Raw genomic sequence first — 20188 nt, forward strand, 5'->3', positions numbered from 1 at the left:
TCCCTGTGATCCCTGGGGCTTGGCAGGTTCGCCAAGCGAGGCTTATGTAACTACACTACGTTAAATTCGCTAACTTATCGTTAGCTGTCAGGGGAGTGAAGCTACTCGGCCCGCCGTGTAAGACGGCGGGTGACTAATAGCTGACTAAAAGGGCAGCCGGCGGATGGGTAACGTTAACACAAAATATAACTTATATAGTTCAGGCCATGGTCCAAACATAACACATTTTTCGACACCACAATAAATTTGCATTATTCAACATAAAAATACAATTAAATACGATATTTAACCCACTGGAAGCAATTACTTGAAGTGCATAACATATTCACACTTGACCCAGGCATATGCGAGGAGAACCACGGCATCACGTGATCGCATATCGCCGCAAAACGCGTGGGACGAGCATGCAGAAGCCAACGATACCAACAAACAGTCGCGGGAGCATCTCGAGAAAAACGCCATTTCTGACGTAGACTGACCTCTGCGATCATGAAGAATGGCAGACATGGCAGCTCTGAGTACGTGGAGTACCTGCACCCACAAAATCGGACTTGCGTTGCTAATGGACCATACAGACAAAGACTACCCTCTGACGGGTGTCGTCATTTGCTTTACATCAGTTCAAATTGAGCAGCGGGTATGTCAAACAAGACCCAATTACCTCACAAAACCACAAGAACAGGCTAACCCGCATGTTCGTTGCGCAGACTCAACTAACCCAAATGGCGGAACAAATGGGCGCGATGCACAGTGTCCACCTTACGTCGGACGTAACCCATTTACTTGTGGGTGATACAAACAGCGACAAGTACCGATTCGTCGCGCGGGAACGAAATGATGTGGTGGCCATGAAACCAGACTGGATCGAGGCCGTTCGAGAGTCGTGGACAAAAGGCGAGGATATAGACATCCACGCGCTGGAGATACAATATAAACTGGCCACTTTGCATGGACTCAAGATTTGCATTACTGGATTCTCAGACCGTGAGTTAGCCAATTGTCATGATTGCGCCTGGGGCAATGCTAACCAAGTTGCCGCAGTTCCCTTCCGTTCCTACATGCAGAAGACTACAGAGGAGAATGGGGCTGAATACCGGAAAGACCTGACAAAGTCCGTGACCCATCTTATTGCGCGCAATTCGGACGGCGAGAAATACAAATTTGCAACACAATGGAACATCAAAGTCGTTTCGGTCAAATGGTTCACCGACAGCATCGAGCGAGGAATGATCCTCGGCGAAGAGAGATACCACCCGCTAGTCCCACCGGCAGAACAAGGTCTCGGTGCATGGAATCGAACTTCGCCAATGGAGAGGGAGCCCTCTAAGAAGGACAACCCTGCCACAAAAGAGAATCCCATGAACCCACGACCTAGAAAACTACGCAGGATCGCAAGTACCAAGCTAGTGGACCAGAACGAAAGCATCTGGGGTGATATTGTCGGAACGGGATTCGAGAACATCCAGGCAAATAAGCCAATAACAGCACCCCAAGGACGAGGACCCGAGGCCCCCAAGCCTGTCATCCAGGCATATCAGTCATTTGCCAGCGAAACTACCTTTTCCGAGAACATGGAGACTAGTCAGAAGCCAACTAAAACGTCAAAAGACAATGGGTTCCTACATGAGACATATTTCTTCACTAAAGGATTCTCTTCCAAACAGGTTTGTACCCGTAGGCTTTATCTCTCAATACTTTGGCTAATTTTCTCTAGACGGGCGTTCTGCGCGATCATCTCACCTATAACGGAGCTCAGCTAGTGAACTCGCTGAGTGAGTTTTCTAGCCCTAGTATCCCAAAGACAGGACACGGGTTGTACATCATGGTGCCATACCAGACCCCCAGATCGGAGATTCCTTCAACAGATGATATGGCATTCGAATGTGAGGTTGTCACCGAAATGTGGTTGGAAAGGTGCATCGGTGCCAAAGCTTTTGTTCCACCAGAGTCTCATGTCGCAAGCACACCTTTCCCGAAGTTCCCTATACCAGGTAAGAAGGATATCAGGGTATAGAATATTCCTCTAACAGTCCTAGGATTTTCGGAAATGCGGATATGCTCGACTGGCTTTGGAGGCATCGATCTTCTGCACGTACGCAAACTGGTCGTGTTGATGGGTGCCACCTATGGTGACTACCTTACAGAAAAAGCGTCAATTCTCATCTGCAACGATCCTCAAACAGCGAGCTTGGACAAGTTACGACACACGGCCGAGTGGGGAGTTCCAGCAGTGTCTGCCGACTGGCTTTGGATATCTATACAAACTGGCCAAAGAAAACCATTTGAGCCATACATTGTTCGGCGCGGAATATCCCAAAACTCCAGCAGTGCAGAGAAATCCGCCGCTGCATCTGCAAAGCGAAAGCAACCCCATAACGGCGGTGAACGACGAGAAAGTATCCCATCAAACATCTCCACCAAATCAACGAAGCACAGCACGGAGAAGCGGGGTCTGAAGAGGACTGATTCAAACCGAACAGCGCCAGTCATCGGCGATGGCTTCGAAGATGACGCCCCTAAACCCTCAGTCCCAGAATCCCGCTCTCCATCCCCAGACAGACCACCAGAAAGGCCAACCACTGAGGAGCAAAACCCAAAGCAACCAACGCTAAGTGCAGACCCAGCACCAGCAACGGGACCATCCGCCCTCGACACAGCCCTGAGTGGACTCCTCCAACAAGCCCGAGCAGCCAAGTCACGACAGCAATCAGACAGCACAACAACAAACGAAGACGGCAGCTACCCACAACGACGAAAGCGCAAACCCCTGCTCGGCCGCGCCCCATCACACTCCTCAAACCGAGTGCTAGACGGCCCACGGGCCGTCTCACGCGCCAGCTCAATCGATACACTAAACGACGACGGTCTGGGCAGCGCAATCGAAAGCGCCAACCCCACACGAGACAATTCGATTTCCCGCAGTAACAGCCGCATCGAACAAAGCCTATCATCTATGCTCAGCGGCGGAAACTTCGATTTCCTTCATGATCGACTCCCCCGTACGGAGGACGAAGATGAGGAGAATCAAGAACCACAGATGACGCAGCTGGATTATGAGGATCCCGATGCTGCGGCTATGAGGGCTGAGTTCCTTAAGAACGCTGGGAAAGTGTCTAGTAAGAAGAGTGACAGGGCTGGTGTGCTTGTTGGAGAGGTACGGGAGTTGGAGGATATCGGATGGGCGTCTGGACGGAGGACTAGGAAGCAACCCGTCAAACTTGATGATGATGGGTGAGTAATGTTTGATGGTTATGTGGGATGGAGGCCTCTTTTTTTTTTTTTGCCTGCACTTTCCTTATCGGCGAAAGCATGGCCTGGCATTGCATTGCGAATGGCGCCCTCTTGGACTATCTATGGGTTTGGGCGAGCGATATCTAGAATTTGGCAGTGATAATGCAATTTAATTCAGCATTGAAACATACGCACATCTCGTTTATGACAAGTACAAGTACCCTATCATGAGACAGGCTGATGACAAGAGTGGGTGGACAAGTAAACTGCATTCTCGGACTCTACGTGTATAGCGGAGGCCGCTAATAGGCGCTGGATACTTTGGGTGGAAAATGGAAGGGAAAAGGGGGTTTGTAGGAAAACAACGCAAATAACGCAATTTCAATTCAGGTGGGAATCTTGGATAAAAACTGCACACTTCTTCTGACGCACGCCGCCAGGCCGCGACATACAAGAAAAGTCGACGAGGAAAGATAACTCCAAGACAGGAACGGCTGTAGGTCCTGCGTAGAGGAACACTGCAGAAGCAAAAGCGAAAAGAAGGAAATAGAGAAGCAAGAGATGCAAATCGTACAGTTTATGGCAAAGAAAGGGGAGAAAAGAAAGTTCGTAGGAATCATCAGTGGTTGTACAAAGGCGAGTCAAGGGTTTACTCCATTGCCGCAGCCATTCCGCCAGGCAGAGGAGCATCAAGATCCAGATTCTCGACGGACCGACGATTGTCACTGCTCTCCCGGAACAGGTTGGAAAAGTACTTGGTGGCAACGTCGCTTTCCTGCTTGATCTTGGTGACCTCTTGCTTGCGTCTGCCGAGATCCTCGATGTCCTGAGAAAGACAGGTCTGCAGGTTGCCTGCAGGCATGCGCAGCATGCGGCGAACCTCGGTCGAGATTCGGTTGGCATTTGAGTGGACATAGTCCATCTCATTGAGAGTGGCAGCAATCTTTCGTGACAGACGTGGCGGCAGAGTGGATGGGATGGAGTTGAGCACATAAGCAGCGGTTAGGACGGCTAGTACAGGGTTTAGTAAACCATTATTTGTTAGAGAAATGAATGGAAACTCACCAGCAGCAAGAATACTAGGAAGGAACAGTCGGCGCACGTTGTTCGGACCAATGACCTTGACAGCACTCAGGGCACTGTCCACCCAGCTGAATCCACCCAATGCCCTGCCACCAAGAACAGTGACCGCAGTCATTGCAACACCGGTTCCTGCGATCTTCTCCTGGCGCTCCCAGAGACCAGCAATATCAAAGAAATCCCACAGCTCAACTTCGGTGTCGACTTGTCGGCCGAAGGTGTGGCGACGACCACGACGGAACATCGCGTCCGCGCGGAAGTTGAGTGGAGTGAACTTGTCTTCACCAATATGCAAGAGGCCAATATTCTGGATGAAACCGACACCTTGAACCGTCTTCTCCCGGGCATAGTCCTCGCAGGTACTAACGGAGGAAGCAATCTGATCGAGCATTGCCAACTTCAAGTCTTCTGCGTATTGGAATGCCGAAAAGAGACCGGGGTATTCAACACCGAGGTCTGCATCAGAGACGCGCGTGATCGTGTCAGTCAAAGTGGAACGAGTGTGGTTGTAGACATCATCGCATGATTCATCAATGGCCCTGTTGACACCCTCTGCAAGCTCTCCCTTTCTCTTCTTGCCATTTTCATAGGCCGGTTCAAGCTCTGCCAATTCATCAGTCACTCGCTTGAGCTCCGACTGGGCAACATCACGGTTGACAGTGGCAAGGGAGCAGAGGTCAGCCAAGAGATTAAGAAGGTAAGTCCTGGCAGGCGCAAGTTTGGAGCGAGAGCGCTTTTCGAGGACGAAGCGTCGCAGAGCTCCTTCGAGGTTCTCAAAGTCTTGGAGCTTCTCTTTCTCCTTGCCCTTGCCCTTAGGATCCTTCTTATCATCGTCATCATCGTGAGGATCAGAGCCACCGCCGTCACCACCTCCGGAGCCAGACTGCGAGGAAACAGGCGGCGCAACAGGAATAGCATTACTCGAAACGAAATGAACGAGTTCAGCAGCTTCCTTGTGTGTGCGAGGACTGAGCTTGCCGATCTGATCCAAGATCATGCGCTCACAGCGTTGCTTATCGCGAATTTGGTCAAACCCGTTGACCACCATGAAAATGTAAGCTTTCTCATGCGCAGCATTCAAGATAAACTCTTTGGCAGAAAGAGTGAAGTGGTTTGCGGCGGAAACAACAAAGACAACAACGTCGATCTCCTCCTGTCGGGCAAAGACAGCTGTGGTCTTCAAGGAATCCGAGTTCAAACCGGGTGCATCAATCAAAGCAATATCAACAACACCATTGTTGAGAAGCGACTCGTCAATGGTTCGTACATCCTTTACGTAAACCTTGCACTGCATGTACTTCGTGTTTTCAATGACAATGTTTTCAAGTTCACTGAGAGGATAGACATCGAAGCTGCTTTCATCATTGCGGTTGTATGGCGTATCTTTGTGCACAGCGTGGACCTCTTCAATACCGGAGTTCTCACGAGCGTCAAGCACCTCGCAGAAGATGCTAGTGCAAGGCTGCTGGTCCTCCGGTAACACCTTGCGACGCAGGAGAGCATTGCAAAACGTTGACTTGCCTGCATTCAAGTCTCCTGTAATCAGAACCTTACTTGAAGTATCCTCGATTCTGTCGCGCAATGATAGGAGATGCTTCATGCTTTGACTGATCTTGCCGTCCAGCAGCGAAGCAATTGAAGCCTTTTCCAAGGAATGCACCAGCTCGGCCTGCGAGAGAGCACCAAGCTTTAGATCGAGTTTCAAGATAGAAAACTCCTGCGCAATTTGTGGTGTCATCAATCGGGGCTCGGTGGGTACGCGACGTTGGGCCGAGGCACTGGATTCTCCAAGATTTTCACTACCCATAGTGGCTGCGCGCCTCAGATCCGGTCGAGGCGGGGTGTTGGGTCTGCTGTCATCGTTTCCGAACTCCGAGTGAGTCTGCTGCAGCTGGGGTCGGCCTCCGGGGGAAGAGGGTGTGCTCTGTACGGAAGGATAGTGGGCGGGCCATTGGCGGTTCATGTCCTGGAGTTCCCTCAATGTCTCGATGGTCCGGGAGATCGCGCGACCAAGCTTGGTTCGGTTTGAGTTGCTGTAAAAAGATAGTGAGCCTAGTCATCTCACCAATTTGTTTGCGAAGGTTTCAACGTACTATAGAAGTTGAGAGACATGACTAGCAACCACTTGCTTCTCATGTTCAGCTGTAGCCGAGAGACGCGTTAGTCCAACTTGCTTCTGGATGAATGATACTTATGCCTCTCCTCGAGTCACTTACCCGCAGGATTCCATTCTCCAGGACGCGTTGGTGTATGTATCGGGGTCGGCCTGTCCTCCATCAATCCTGCACGCCAAGCGGCGTTCGGATCTTCCTCCATGCTCTCGCCAGCAATGCTGCCTCCATATCCCGAATCTTGGTTCAGAGAAGTCATCAGGGCTGTGGCGCTATCCGAGGTCGAACCGTTGCCCACAGTCATATAAGTCGGCGGGGGGAAAAACGGATTCCTTTCAGGGATCTCCTCTTCTCCTGGGAACCTGGACGAGCTAGCTCGTGAAGAGCCCTCACCGGGGTAATATTCCTGACTCATGGCTTAATACCGCGTGGAAGAAATCCATCCAAGAGAGAAAGATGTTTTGATTTAGCTTATGCGATGATTTCCAAGGTTTCATGACGTCGATCCCAAAGAGGACTAGCGGCCATGTGACCCAGTAATCCGGTGACAGAACGGTAATATTACAATCCCGCTTGATGTCACTGCCTCCGTCTGTTTGTATATGTACCTGCGACCACTTACCAACTCCACCTAACTTTTGCCCGCTAGCATGAATGTAAGCTACTCAAACTCTTTAATGATGACCATGATACTCACACAGATCTTCTCAGATCGTCGAATGGGCTTTCGGAAAGCGCATGACGCCCGCGGAGCGTCTGCGCAAACACCAGCGTGCCTTGGACCGAACGCAGCGCGAGCTTGACCGAGAGCGGGTGAAGCTGGAGAACCAAGAAAAGAAGTTGGTGCAAGATATCAAGAAGAGCGCCAAAAATGGACAGGTCGGAGCCTGCAAGATCCAGGCCAAGGACTTGGTCCGGACACGGAGGTCGCTTCTCCAGAGCTGTTTATTGATCGCAACCGTCATGGCTAATTGGACAATGACAACAGATATATCCAAAAGTTCTATCAAATGCGCACGCAATTACAGGCCATCTCTCTCCGCATTCAGGTACGACCGAGGCCTCATCTGTTACCCCTCCATCTCATGTGCTGACTATTGCTACCTCACAGACCGTTCGAAGCAATGAACAGATGATGCAATCCATGAAGGGAGCCACGATGCTTCTGGGTAGTATGAACAGACAGATGAATCTCCCGGCGCTGCAACGGATTGCGATGGAATTCGAACGAGAGAACGACGTTATGGACCAACGGCAAGAGATGATGGACGATGCGATCGATGAAGCTACCGGAATGGAAGGCGAAGAAGAGGAAGGGGAAGATATTGTGAAGGAAGTTCTGGACGAAATTGGTGTCGATTTGAACCAATCGGTTTGTCTCCCCAAGCATCCACAGGTGAATCTTAGCTAACATACTCCAAGTTGGGTGAAACACCAGCGGATATACAAAAGGCCCCCGTAAACGAGACGCGGGTTGCGCAGGCTATTGGGGGCGGTGGAGGTGGAGGTAATACGAGTGACGACGACCTCCAAGCAAGGCTGGACAGTCTTCGACGATGATTACTTTACGACTTTCTCATTCTATGCTATTGATGACAGGCGTCGGTGGAATATTACTTTTTGACCAAGCCTCACTTGAATTTAGTTGCCTTGCTGTTCTTAGCATGCCGTTGAAAACATTCTTGTTGCCTGTCCATTACATCTCTTATTCTTTTCCCTCAGATATCCTCAAATCATAGGTGAATTGCCCCAGGTTCTAAATATAGCGTGACTTGTAGGTTGCCAACGATGCAGTTGTTGGACTTAACCTCGAATCAGAAAAGAAGGACATTTGGAGCCTCCAGCATTTAGCGTCACACTCTCAATAATTTGGATAATTTGGGACACTGGTCCTTTCTGCAGGCTTCTCTATTCTTTTTGCTTTTTTGGACTATTTGCAGTTGTATTTCTACTTTGCTCTCAATTTACTAAATCATGGCTGGCAGTCCAGTCCCAGAGTATATAACAGACCTATATAATCTTTTCAGTCTTCCTCATATCAGATGCCCCAGTAGCCTAGAAATCATATCATGAAGTAGAAGACCCTGCAGGCCTGATGATCATATTGTTCTGTGCAGCTCAGCAGGTAACACACCCATGCAGTAGGGAGATTCTCCAGTAAGCCGTAAAATCCCTCGTTGTCGATCCAGCGCTGTCTGCGCTTAGCTGCCTGCTATCTAGTCGTGTCATGATAAGATCACCAGACTTGATGGGGTGGTCAAGCCTTGGGGCCGTATCGAGAACTATGCATCAAAAATCCTGGCACAGCATCAACATCTAACCGCAAAAGACCGAAGGCAGAAAACCACAACGAATTGAATTGACAAAGAGTCGAAAGATAATAAAAAATAATAAACACGAATGCCAAGCAAAACCCGGGCAACTTACGCTTTGAGACTCTGGAGGCAATAGTTGGCTCGCCCCCATGATGGGGCTGAGGGCTGATAACCCGGGTAAAGCTTTCAAGCTGACCCGCATGCTTGGAAAGAGCCTTAGGTCTAGAGCAACTGCAAATAAATAGTTGCCAAATTTCCGCTGCTATTGAAATAGACTAAGTCTTTCCTTCTCTTCCTGGCCTTAAACCTACATACGATATCTAGAGACAATGACTATCCCCAACTGCGATACTGTCAACAGTCCTTCAAATCATCTTCAAAACAATATTGGAAGTCCATGTCGACAAAGACAACTCAACAGCCGCTCTCACACCTTTCCTCAAAGCTCTGCAGGAAAGATTGAACCAAATCTTCCGGCCTACGAGGGTTACACTTACTCCCAAGCGGACCCCATTCCTGGGCAAAGCGCAACGTGGACCCGTGTGGAACGAACCGACATGAATATAAGCCAACATGAACTCTTTGAACTGGTACAGAAACGGGGAAGTAAGAAGTCGGCGGCACAACAATACCAAAATCTATCATCGATCACCAGACGAGCGCATATCAACCAACTGATCGACGAACAGCGTCGCAGGAATCCACTCGTTGAGTGGAGTTTTGTCTATGCCAAAGAATATTCACGTCCTTCCGAGGCCCCCAATGCTCGTTATGGAGACTACGAGACAGTCTCCATGAATGTCATTCTTCTGAAAATGCCAAAGCCTCAGATGTATACCAGAACACAAGTCGGGGATTCAGCGACTAAACACTCGGATCCTAGCTTGGAGACGAGTTACCGGGCACTAAAGCAAGACCGCTTCATTAAACCAAATCAGGCAAGCGCGGCCATCGATAATGTACTGGAGAGTCCAGCGCCTAGCCCTGCCAACAGCAGCGAGACGAGCTTCGAGCATAGTTCGGGCTGGTCATCCGATGGCAGCAGTGATGCAAACGCCAGATCGATGCTATTTGAGAAATTTGACGAGACCTCCGAGACTGACGACTCAGAATCCACGTGCGACGGGCATCAAGAGGTACGGTCGATGCGACCTTATCTCAGACAACAGGCTGAGATTCCTCAGCCTGGCAGCCCTCGTGGCCGCAAACCCAGCTACACCTGTGGGGAGCCAAATAGTCGCAGCCTTGATCGCAGACAAGAGAGGAATATTCCTCTTCGTAGTCAATTCGAACTACCTGCGGCAAAGACCATTGGTCCGAAGCGATTTGATAGGGGTAGATCACGCGGATCCATGCCTGGGGGGCGATACAGAATGCAGCTGATGAACGACAATGAAATACGGGATCAAATGCTTGATAACCGCAAGCCAAACATTGGACATCGAGAAAAGAGACTCAAAAGAACTTATTATGAAGCCCTCGAGCTAGAGCAGCGTCAATCGGCAAAGGATGTTTCCCGGTTTGTCGCTGCACTTGTCGTTGCGCTATCAAGGAGAAGAGAGAAGTTGATTGATTAAGTTGATTTGTCCCTTTTTTTTGCCCTTGTGGCTTCTTCTATCTAGTCTTCCCGTCAGCGGCACTACGTTTTGGGTGCAGTTGTTTCGACTTACTCGGGTCCACCTGGATTCGAGCCGTCCCGCGTCACTGAACTAGGATATTGGAGGAGATGTCTTCGACAGGGGAGCTGTGTTCTCTTGTTCTCTTCCAAATTGTTACTTCTTCGGGAATCACATGAATGGGATTTTGAATGATCGTGTCAACATTCAAATCAATTTTTGCCGGGCAGACGCTTGGTATAACGATCTATACGATCGATACCGACTGCGTACGTAGCCTTTTATAGATAGCATGTATAGTATAAGTTTGAGGTAAATAGACTCAATGCCATAATTTTGGGACATTTATTCCACATTTCCCCGACCTGCATGTATATGTATGCATGCTTTGACTCTCAGATCGGCGGTTATGTCATAGAATTCAAGTGTTGCCCGATAATTCAGGCAACAAAAGATGTGCCCCTCCATTTAATTTACTTCCCTCCCACCTCTACTCTCCTCTCCTTTCCATATCAACTTCTTTCATCCTTCTTCTACATCTTTTCAATCCTCTACATACATCATCATGCCTCGCCAATTCTTCGTCGGTGGTAACTTCAAGATGTACGTCAGATCGGGCTTCACTGCCCCGCGTCGATACCTTTCCATCATCACTGTATCCGCGAAAGAACGCGCAATTGACCCTATACAGGAACGGTGTTTCTGAGAGCATCGCCAGCATCGTGAAGAACCTCAACGCCGCTAAGCTCGACTCCACCACCGAGGTCGTCATCTCTCCTCCCGCCATCTACCTCGCTCTGACCCGTGAGCTCGCCAACCCCAACATCGGCGTTGCTGCCCAGAACGTCTACGACAAGCCCAACGGTGCTTTCACCGGTGAGATCAGCGTTGAGCAGCTCCGCGATGCCAAGATCAACTGGGCTGTCATCGGCCACAGCGAGCGCCGTGTCATCCTTAAGGAGAGCGACGAGGTATGCATCTCCGCAGTTCTCCCAAACCTCAACTATCCACATCTCCCCCAACGGGAAAACACCCCAACTAACCTCTACTGAACAGTTCATTGCCCGCAAGACCAAGGCTGCTGTTGAAGGCGGTGTTTCCGTCATCCTCTGCATTGGTGAGACCCTTGAGGTACGTCATTTCTACCCAGTTTTCTCATTTTCGTCCCGATGTGGGTCATCGGGACAATGCCGGCTATTACTTTTGTAAATGCATCCCGCTAACACCCGACTCTTATGCAGGAGCGTGAGGCCAACAAGACCATCGATGTCGTCACCCGCCAGCTCAACGCTGTCGCCAAGGAGCTCAGCAAGGAGCAATGGGAAAAGGTCGTCATTGCCTACGAGCCAGTCTGGTATGAACTTACCTCATACCCTTTTGTATGCATGCATTTGAACATACCTAACGTTTTATATTAGGGCTATCGGTACCGGCAAGGTCGCTACCACTGAGCAGGCTCAGGAGGTCCACGCCGCTATCCGCAAGTGGCTCAGTGAGACCATTTCCGCTGAGGCTGCTGACAATGTTCGCATCATCTACGGTGGCTCCGTCAGCGAGAAGAACTGCCGTGAGCTCGCTACCCAGCCCGACGTTGACGGTTTCCTTGTTGGCGGTGCCAGCTTGAAGCCTGCGTGTAAGTTGATCTTTATATCCAAAGGTGGAATGACAGTTTATACTAATAACCGTTATAGTCGTCGACATCATCAACGCCCGCATCTAAGGGTATTTCAGAATATATTAATACCCCATAGTACCCTGACATCAGAGCAGATAGCTCTGGGATGCAGGAGCCAGGTAGAGATTAAAAGCTTGGAATGTCAAATATATTGTCATGAATCTTATGTACAATGATGGAAGTATATCTTGATAACACATAGTCGTCGCTTCGACAGCGGTTAAATAGTCATAGCCTCAGTAGTCAAACAGAAACGCGCAAAAAGCGCGCATCCTATGACGAGTACAACACAGACACGCCAACCCCGCGCCAGAACGACATCCCAGCACCCCCGCCTGCACTCTGGGCCGACCCGCTCGCCGAAGCCGAAAGAGAAGGCGACGGAGAAAACGAACCCGGGCCTAACCCGACACCGGCACTCACAAGCAACTCCTTAACCCTACCCTCCCAGAGCAGCCTCACATTCCAAGACTGATCAACACGCAGTTTAATGACAGAGTCACTAACCTCCGCCTCACCATTCTTCTCAGAGACGATGGACTCGGGACGAGCCGGGTCGTCCAGGAGCGGGGAGGCCGGTGAACCGGGCAGGGAAGCGCCGATATCATGCAAGCGCATTTTGCGGCGGGCCCATTCGAGGCCGTCATCATCGTCGGACTTTGATTTCTTGGTTTGGCGCCATAGCTCACAGCCAGCTACCATCTCGCTTTCCCAGCTATAGACGTTGAAGCCGAAGCGGGAGCTGAAGGCGAGGTTGGGCGAGGCGCGAAGGGAGTATGTTGTTGATAGAGAGCCCGTTACTGGGGTTAGGGTTAGAGTTAGTGTGTAGGGGAATGTTGAGATTGGTGTTGGGGTAGGTGAGAATTTTGATGTTGATGATAATAATGAGGAGCGCGGGGATGCGGGGACTTCGGTGGCTGCGGGTAATGTGCTGAAGCGGAGACCCGTTGACATGCCAATTAGTGAGGATACTGGGGAGTAGTAGGCTTCTGCGCCTGCGGATAAGAGGGATAGTGGTGGTGGCGCATCGTCGCGTGTGTATCGAGGGTCTGGGCCGAAATTCCACAGTCCGCGCCAGCCGAATAAGGCGTTGTCTGTGCTGAATAGATACTCGTTACTGTACTTCCCTGTGTCGTGGGATAGTTGTGTGAGCATTGAGGCCTGTGGTGCTGAATTGGACAGCGGTGGTCCTTGTGTTGAGCAGACTGCTAATGACAGTTGCATGGTGGTCGAGATCCTGCGCAGGAAGAGCGCATATAGAGTTGTTGGTGGTGGGAGGTGCAGAGATGCATAGAGCAAAGTTGCTTTGCGCTTGGCTTCTTCTTCTAGATTACTCTCTCCATCCTTGCGGTTCCCTTCCTTGAGCCCGGGGATGCTAACGCCGTCTAATAGGGAGTCCCATCCCCAGGTTTGCGCCGGGGCTGTGGGCGCCTGCACTTGTCGGTAGCCTGGGGAGATCTTGCGAAGCGGGATCAATGCGCTTCTACTTGGGAGGTTGTTGAAAGGGACCGTGCTGAAGAGATATGATACTGATCCATCAAGTAATCCAACGGTGCCGAGGGTATAACTGGTCGCGAAATGAGGTGTGGATAGCGAGGAAAGATGAACGCGTAACCGCTCCGGAGTTGAGAAATCAAGAATCGCTGCGCCAAATATGTTAGTTGACAGTCGAAGCACGCCACAGACCCCTGGAGGATCAACTGCCAGTCACATACATTGAGCCGTGGTAGTTAGAGAGGAATACGAATTGTCGCGATTCCAGTTGGTCGCCTCGGCGAAGGAGAGCTGGATGTAGTCCATGAAATCCAGCATTGTACAAACTGAGCCCCTGTAGGCTACAATTTAAACATTCGCACTCAAGACCAAAGAACAGCGAGCGCTGGAGGATGGAGAGTTGAAGTTGGAAGTTGAATTGACCCTGAGGATCACAGCTGATTTCCAATTTGGGTTAGCGTTGGATAAGCCCGGGCCCATGTTAATCCGGTTATCAGCGAAGAAAAAATGTCTGTGGGGGAAACATCCAACCTCTCGTCCGAATTCATTGATTCTCCAATTCTCCCATAATTCATCATGCCTCGTTCAAAGCGTGCGCGCGTCGTTCACGAGTCCAAGACTGCCAAGAAAGATCACAAGGAGCAGACCCGCCGTCTGTACGCCAACATCCGGGAATGCATCGAAGAATATGATCATCTTTTCGTCTTTGCGGTCGATAACATGCGGAATACCTATTTGAAGGATGTGCGCACTGAGTTCGGTGACAGCCGGTAAGCGGAACCTCCCCAGACAGTCTTTGCATGAATTATCGTATTAGAAAAAGCGTCAGGACACCAGCGCTCGGATCTGATATCAAATGTTGATATGCATGTCTACCACCCAAGAAAAAGAATCTAACGTACATTCCTCATTGCAGTGTCTTCTTCGGCAAGACCAAGGTTATGGCCAAGGCTCTCGGCCAGAACGCCGAGAGCGAAGCAGCCCCCAATGTGCACAAGCTCACTCCTTACCTCACCGGCGCCGTCGGACTTCTGTTCACCTCGCGCACCCCGGAATCAGTGATCGGCTACTTTGAAAGTTTCCGCCCCCAGGACTTCGCTCGCGCTGGAACCGAAGCCACCCGCTCTTTCACCATTCCCAACGGCCTGGTCACCGCACGTGCCGGCGAGATTCCAGTCGAGGATGACGAGCCCATCAGCCACACCATTGAGCCCGCGCTCCGCAAGCTTGGTGTCCCCACCCGCCTTGTCAAGGGCAAGGTTATGCTTGAGTTGACTGAGGGCCAAGAGGGTTACCCCGTTTGCCGCAAGGGCGAGACATTGGACTCACGGCAGACGACACTGATGAAGATGTTCGGTGTTACTTCTTCCGAGTTCAAGGTTGACCTCAAGGCTTACTGGACCCGAAGCAGTGAGGAGGTTAAGATCCTGAAGAGCCAGGGTGACATGGAGGTTGATGCATAGATGGGATTTTTTTCTTGATTTTTCCGTTTTTCTTCTTTCCCTTTCCCATTCGGCTTCCGTGTCGCTGAAAAAAAAGAACTCTGCTGGGCATCTTATGGAGTTTGGTGAGGGCGCTTCCTTTGCAAATATCTTGAAGACTTGCGTTATATTCCTCTATTTCTCTCGTCTTTATCCGGAAGGCCATCTTCTGGATCATGAGCCTATGATAAGATTTGGATACCAGGTCGGAAAAAAAGTATACAAGTCACTTATTTATCTTTCGTGAACCTTCAGAAATTGTAGTGCAGAATCGCTAGTCGTATTACATAGGTTTGCATCTAACTAGCAAGTTACCTGCTTTCTGTCATGCCATAGTTCTTACCTGGTCTTACCTGAGCGTCACTTGATTCCATATTTCATGTTTCGCGCAGAAGACCGACTAAAATACAAATACTTACCCTCGGAGAGAGTAAATGTAACCCCATCAGGACCAGGAAGAAAAGTGGAAAAAAAGAAAAATTGAAACACAAGTGAAGAAGAGGAACACCGGGCAAAACAAAGATATAGAAACGGGGAATACAAGCAGTTCATGAATGTTCACCTGATCTGTTCACTGGTATGCATGTGAACTAACAAGGGAGACGGAGAATGGATACTTCAGAGCCAAGCATGAAGCAGAAATCGCAGCGTGAGTTGGAAACATTGGATGTTTTGTGATCGTCATGATGTAGATCCGATATGAGATGGGCCAACGTCTTGATTTGCCCCCCTTACCCTTGCGGAAGAACACGTATAGAACTGGGCAGATCAGTGATACCCACTAGTCAATCAGGACTGAAGAGAATAAAGGGAAGATCAGGGAGAAAAGTGAAGACCTAATATCTTCTCCTGGAGCGAGGGTCATCATATCCGGCATCATCCTCACGGTGTCGCTTGCGGCCATAGTCTTCCCGGCCGCCACTGCTACCACCATACCTGTCGCCGCTGCCGCGCTCACGATCACGGTCCCGGTAACGGTCTCCACCACCTCGGTCTCCGTTTCGGTCTCCCATACGGTCATCGCGGCGATCTCTGTAACGATCATCGCGGTCATCACGGCGGTCACGATCTCCATAGCCGTCTCCTCGGGGTCGGACGGGCTCTGAGTTGCTTCCGGTAACACCACGGTCAAATCTGCCACCACCACGGTCACCACCGCCGAAACCTCCTCGGAAGCCTCCACTGCGTCCACCACCGGGTCCAGAGGGAGCGTTTGGGGGTGCTTGTCCACCTCCACCGAAGCCGTTGCGTCCACCTTGATATCCAATACCACCACGAGGGCCACCGAAGCGGTCACCACCACCGCGGAAGCCACCACCACCACCACCTCCACCACGGAAACCACCACCTCTGCCACCAAAGCCGCCGCGGAAACCGCCTCCAAAACCACCGGGTCCAGATGGTGCGTTGAATCCAGGTCCACCGGGTCGAATTGGCATGGCCTTGGTGTAGCCACGTCCTCCGAGACCACCGCCAAAGCGACGGGGCTTCCATCCCCTGGTAGTACGGCCACGCTCGACATCTACCAAAACCCGTCGGTCCTTGATCCGGATGCCATCTGTTTCTTTGTAGGCCGCTGGTAGTGGGCAAATAACTGGTGTCAGCAACATATCTTACCGCAAAATGGAACACATGGGTGGTTTTGGTGCCAGAGGGAATGGCGTGACAGTGATACCTTTCATGTCCTTCTCGCGCTCGTAGACGATAAATGCATAGCCTTGGTGGGGCTTCTTCTTCTTCTTGTCTGATACTGTGTCCTTGACAAGGGTGATCTGAAAGTCGAGATGTTAGCCTTTGTAATTGCCAAAGAAGAAATCCGCACACCAAACGTACTCTTTCAATGGGGCCAAAGCGGCCGAACTCTCGCTCCAGGTCGGATTCTTTGACATCATAGCTAAGGCGCGCAACAAAGAGAACCTTGTAGGGGTCGCCACGAGCATGCGGATCATTTTGGGGATCGACTGCGAGCGGGAAAACATTGTGTTAGTATCGTGGCATAGGAATCAATGAGCAAGAAAGAGAAAACATACAATTTTGCATCCCTTCTGTTAGTTGCTTTTGCTGGTTCTCTTTCTTCTCTGCATCCTGGCGCGCCTTGCGCTGCAGCCAGCTTTCAGTCGCATTGTATGGGACCTCTTCAGCGTAGGACTTGGCCTCAGCAAGATACTGGGCGACACCAGAGATGGTGCTTTTCTTGCAGTCCTCTGGGGCGGGATCGGTTGGAGCCAGATAACGAAGGGGGGGACGGGGTTGGAACAGCGCCAACAATGGCGGGGGAGCTTGTCAGTCATTCTCACTATAGACCTGGTGAGAACCAGATCAGGTGTGGGGGTGAAGCTGAAGTATGAAGAGTAAAGCCTCAGATCAGGAGTGTGAGCTTCGCGCTGGTCTTAGCGTGTAAGCTGACGCTGCAGCCGCTATTGGCGCCCACGCTCACCGCCCTGCGCAATCACGTGCCCTAGAAAATGCCCCGAGAACCACTGCGAATCGATCAACCACGAACAAGTGACGACGATAACAATGCCTGTGCGTGGAATCCGGACAGCGACGACGGCCCAGGTATGTGGACTTTGACTTTTCCATGCAACCTATTGAAGAACCCGGCTAACCCTCCTAGAATGGCGCCGGCGCCTTCATCTTACAATGCAAACGCCTTGATTTCCATTTCTGCAATTCGGGAGGTAGCTCAAGGGGCATGGTGTAAGTTTCGTTTGGACATCACGAATTATCATCTCAGGTTATTTGAAACTCACACAATGGACTTCACAGTGCCTTTTTGCAGAACAACCTCAAGTCTTTCGCCCGCCAAAACCCTCAGATCGAGATCCGGGTCTCTCCCCGACCACAAAAGCACCCCCTCATCAAAGGCCTCTACATCAACGGCCGCGAAAAGCCTGTCTGTGTACGGAACATGGAGCCCGGCGAGATCCTGAAGAAGGCAAATCTTCTCAAGGAGGCCAGTGGAGAGAAGTTGAAGCGGACCAAGAAGCCTGTCACAAGTTTGAACGAGAGTGTGCGTGGTATCTGGTCTCCATACCACGGCGATCTGCGTGGCGTATAGATCAAAGCGTTTTCTGTTTATGGTGTTCGTTGCCTTTCAGCGGTGGTGACTATCAGGTATCCCCACTGCAACATACTGTACTATTGACCTGGGTTCTCTTATATTTTCTTCATTCTTGTCTATTTGCTCGAAGCTTATGGTGTTCTGAACCCCATCTATTATGCATATCAAACTCAAGCCTGCATCAATCGGAGGACTACTAGTCTGTTTGAATGGTCACCTCATAGAATGGTTCGTGGTGTAGTGCCGATGAAATATACCAAGTGTTGTTTCTATATAACATTTGAAGAGGCAAGTCAAGTATCTATACATAATACTTAAGTTTACATGCAAGACAGTAAGTTTGCTAGGTAGAATTGCTAATAGACAAAGAAATATTTGATAGAAACATAAGTCCATGCGTGGCTGATGAAGATCAAAGTCCCATCTGAAAAAAATATAGTCCTGTTATAAGTTGAAGGAAAAAACGCCCGCCAGTTCCATGCATATTGGGTATCGACGGAATAAGAGTTGGCCCTAACACCATGCAAATGTGTGATCGCAGCAAACCAAAAAAGCAATAAGAGAGGGGAAAAACCATTGAGTATCAGAGGAAGAGATGGAATAAAGCAGTTGGACTGCTCAAAGATACCTCGCAGCCTGCAATCTGGCACTTGGAGAATGGCTTGGTCTGTGAAGTTGACTTTTTCGCCTTTGATTTCGACCGATTCTCAGCGCATTCGCCACAGTAAACCTGAAAGATGGTTAGTTTTTCAATGTTCGGTTGCAACATGAAATGGGTAATACGAACATGTCCGCATTTTCTGGAAACGTATATTTGCCCTTTGGATCCTTCTCCAACACCCAACTCCTCATGGCAGTTAGGGCAAATGGCCACATCATAATCCGATATCGTTCGAGTGAAGCCTTTCGGGGCCGGCTCTGGTGATTTGTATGACTCTTCTCGGGACGATGATCGTGTGGACCCTTCCTGAGGGCGCTGAGCGTCGAGTGAAGGATTTATTGGAAAGCCAGTGAGCCCATAGTCAAGCCCCACTGGCAGGAAGTCCCCGATAGACATGGGTCGGAACTCTTCCTCTTCAGCCCACCGACTCCTGTTGTACCAGTTTCTTGTTGGTCGCCTTTCAGCTGCCTCGGATCTCCCCGAGAGGCGACTCATGTGAGACCAGATGTCGTTGTAAGGTCTGGGTTCTAGCGGCCTGGGTCTGGTGGTAGCCCCAACAAACTGGACATCAGGGCTACTTGACGAGGCACCTGCGGGGTCGCTGGTAGGCTCGGCGTCCACATCGATCACATCATGCGCATTCGTCTGAGGAATATGAAGTATATCCTGAGGAAACCGCAAGCTCGTCCGGGGTTGGGTTGGCGAGGGTAAAGTGAGGTCCACTGATCGACTTTGAGGAGGACTTTCAGATTCACGTGTCAAGTCAACTACCTCTGGGTCGTTTGAGGATCTGACCGGACGCCGGTAGTCGTATCCATCTCCGCGAAAGCGTGGCAAGCTGATGGATTGATTCTGAGGACGATCTCGAGGGGGATGAAAGTGTTGATCCCAGACGGCACGGGTAGTGCCGTCGGATTCTTCGGACATTTCGTGATACGTTCGCTGGAAGAAGGATCATGCATGTTAGCAGAGCGTCTTGCCTGATCTGTTTCCCCGCCCGTTTCAAGACTGATGAAAGCGTACCTTAGGGCCGTTAGGCAAAAATGGGAGGCTTGGACTGCCACTCATGCCAAATCCTATGCTCCGGGGCAAGGTTATGGGACGAGGAGCATATAGTATCCCCAGACGAGGTGGTGGCGGCATCTGAATGGCATCCATCTTTGTTTCGATGCTCGAGTCTCCGGGCGGTCTCATTTTGCCGGCTAAATAGGGCGGTGGGGATATCAGTGGCGGTTGCGAGGAAGATCGTCAGATCTGCTGGCGAGTTGGCATTTATATATCGCGGTCCTGGGTGTGGGACCTATATATTAGCAATAAAGTTATGAGTTATCAGGCGAAAGGAGTGTTCATCTCATTCAGTACTGATCTGATTGAGTGATCGTATGTCACTCTGTTTCGGCAACGGCCTCATGTCTCACGGGTGCCAGCACAAGCTTGTCTGGAGGTTACCTGACTTTTGT

At 50.4% G+C, this 20188-nt stretch overlaps 10 protein-coding genes across 10 annotated transcripts; 6 read left to right on the forward strand and 4 right to left on the reverse strand.

The window, feature by feature from the left end:
• Nucleotides 1-437: 437 nt before the first annotated feature.
• Nucleotides 438-3268, forward strand: N7446_001989 (uncharacterized protein). Its single transcript, XM_058510738.1, has 6 exons — nt 438-518; nt 576-637; nt 708-984; nt 1042-1664; nt 1715-1991; nt 2037-3268. The coding sequence occupies exons 1-6, from the start codon at nt 497-499 to the stop codon at nt 3233-3235; spliced, it is 2460 nt and encodes an 819-aa protein (XP_058376274.1). The 5' UTR covers nt 438-496; the 3' UTR covers nt 3236-3268.
• A 2-nt stretch (nt 3269-3270) lies between these two features.
• On the reverse strand, nt 3271-6885 carry N7446_001990 (mitofusin). The gene is made up of 4 exons (XM_058510739.1): nt 6528-6885; nt 6405-6453; nt 4297-6344; nt 3271-4242 (listed from the first exon to the last, which is right to left on the reverse strand). Exons 1-4 carry the CDS (start codon nt 6835-6837, stop codon nt 3881-3883), a joined length of 2769 nt encoding a protein of 922 aa, XP_058376275.1. The 5' UTR covers nt 6838-6885; the 3' UTR covers nt 3271-3880.
• Nucleotides 6886-7072: 187 nt separating this feature from the next.
• On the forward strand, nt 7073-7982 carry N7446_001991 (ESCRT-III subunit protein DID4; the record flags this gene model as incomplete). The annotated part of the gene is made up of 5 exons (XM_058510740.1): nt 7073-7078; nt 7134-7348; nt 7411-7471; nt 7534-7794; nt 7845-7982. The coding sequence occupies 5 exons, from the start codon at nt 7073-7075 to the stop codon at nt 7980-7982; spliced, it is 681 nt and encodes a 226-aa protein (XP_058376276.1).
• Nucleotides 7983-9066: 1084 nt separating this feature from the next.
• N7446_001992 (uncharacterized protein) lies at nt 9067-10314 on the forward strand (the record flags this gene model as incomplete). Its single annotated transcript, XM_058510741.1, has 1 exon — nt 9067-10314. One exon carries the CDS (start codon nt 9067-9069, stop codon nt 10312-10314), a length of 1248 nt encoding a protein of 415 aa, XP_058376277.1.
• A 604-nt stretch (nt 10315-10918) lies between these two features.
• On the forward strand, nt 10919-12073 carry N7446_001993 (triose-phosphate isomerase TPI1; the record flags this gene model as incomplete). Its single annotated transcript, XM_058510742.1, has 6 exons — nt 10919-10956; nt 11045-11324; nt 11410-11484; nt 11595-11707; nt 11772-11986; nt 12045-12073. 6 exons carry the CDS (start codon nt 10919-10921, stop codon nt 12071-12073), a joined length of 750 nt encoding a protein of 249 aa, XP_058376278.1.
• Nucleotides 12074-12301: 228 nt separating this feature from the next.
• Nucleotides 12302-13840, reverse strand: N7446_001994 (mitochondrial distribution and morphology protein 10; the record flags this gene model as incomplete). Its single annotated transcript, XM_058510743.1, has 2 exons — nt 12302-13671; nt 13744-13840. The coding sequence occupies 2 exons, from the start codon at nt 13838-13840 to the stop codon at nt 12302-12304; spliced, it is 1467 nt and encodes a 488-aa protein (XP_058376279.1).
• Nucleotides 13841-14098: 258 nt separating this feature from the next.
• Nucleotides 14099-14985, forward strand: N7446_001995 (ribosome assembly factor MRT4; the record flags this gene model as incomplete). Its single annotated transcript, XM_058510744.1, has 2 exons — nt 14099-14292; nt 14439-14985. The coding sequence occupies 2 exons, from the start codon at nt 14099-14101 to the stop codon at nt 14983-14985; spliced, it is 741 nt and encodes a 246-aa protein (XP_058376280.1).
• Nucleotides 14986-15839: 854 nt separating this feature from the next.
• On the reverse strand, nt 15840-17043 carry N7446_001996 (snRNP70 family protein; the record flags this gene model as incomplete). The annotated part of the gene is made up of 4 exons (XM_058510745.1): nt 15840-16579; nt 16679-16775; nt 16837-16964; nt 17034-17043. 4 exons carry the CDS (start codon nt 17041-17043, stop codon nt 15840-15842), a joined length of 975 nt encoding a protein of 324 aa, XP_058376281.1.
• A 480-nt stretch (nt 17044-17523) lies between these two features.
• N7446_001997 (mitochondrial 54S ribosomal protein mL43) lies at nt 17524-18064 on the forward strand (the record flags this gene model as incomplete). Its single annotated transcript, XM_058510746.1, has 3 exons — nt 17524-17562; nt 17621-17703; nt 17773-18064. The coding sequence occupies 3 exons, from the start codon at nt 17524-17526 to the stop codon at nt 18062-18064; spliced, it is 414 nt and encodes a 137-aa protein (XP_058376282.1).
• A 586-nt stretch (nt 18065-18650) lies between these two features.
• N7446_001998 (putative RING finger domain protein) lies at nt 18651-19922 on the reverse strand (the record flags this gene model as incomplete). The annotated part of the gene is made up of 3 exons (XM_058510747.1): nt 18651-18797; nt 18855-19670; nt 19752-19922. The coding sequence occupies 3 exons, from the start codon at nt 19920-19922 to the stop codon at nt 18651-18653; spliced, it is 1134 nt and encodes a 377-aa protein (XP_058376283.1).
• Between the last annotated feature and the right edge of the window lie 266 nt (nt 19923-20188).

The sequence above is a fragment of the Penicillium canescens genome (genome assembly GCF_028828765.1).
Source record: "Penicillium canescens strain IBT 15451 chromosome Unknown utg000002l_segment0_segment0, whole genome shotgun sequence".
Classification (NCBI taxonomy): domain Eukaryota; kingdom Fungi; phylum Ascomycota; class Eurotiomycetes; order Eurotiales; family Aspergillaceae; genus Penicillium; species Penicillium canescens.

What these genes read in the sequence shown, in the direction of transcription:
- N7446_001989 (XM_058510738.1), top strand. Translation starts at nt 497, where the DNA reads ATGGCAGACATGGCAGCTCTGA. An exon ending in CATTACTGGATTCTCAGACC is followed by an intron (nt 985 to 1,041) that starts GTGAGTTAGCCA and finishes AAGTTGCCGCAG; the next exon opens with TTCCCTTCCGTTCCTACATG. An exon ending in AAGGATTCTCTTCCAAACAG is followed by an intron (nt 1,665 to 1,714) that starts GTTTGTACCCGT and finishes AATTTTCTCTAG; the next exon opens with ACGGGCGTTCTGCGCGATCA.
- N7446_001990 (XM_058510739.1), bottom strand. Translation starts at nt 6,837, where the DNA reads ATGAGTCAGGAATATTACCCCGGTGAGGGCTCTTCACGAGCTAGCTCG. An exon ending in TGGAGAATGGAATCCTGCGG is followed by an intron (nt 6,454 to 6,527) that starts GTAAGTGACTCG and finishes TCTCGGCTACAG; the next exon opens with CTGAACATGAGAAGCAAGTG. An exon ending in TCCTAGTATTCTTGCTGCTG is followed by an intron (nt 4,243 to 4,296) that starts GTGAGTTTCCAT and finishes ACCCTGTACTAG; the next exon opens with CCGTCCTAACCGCTGCTTAT.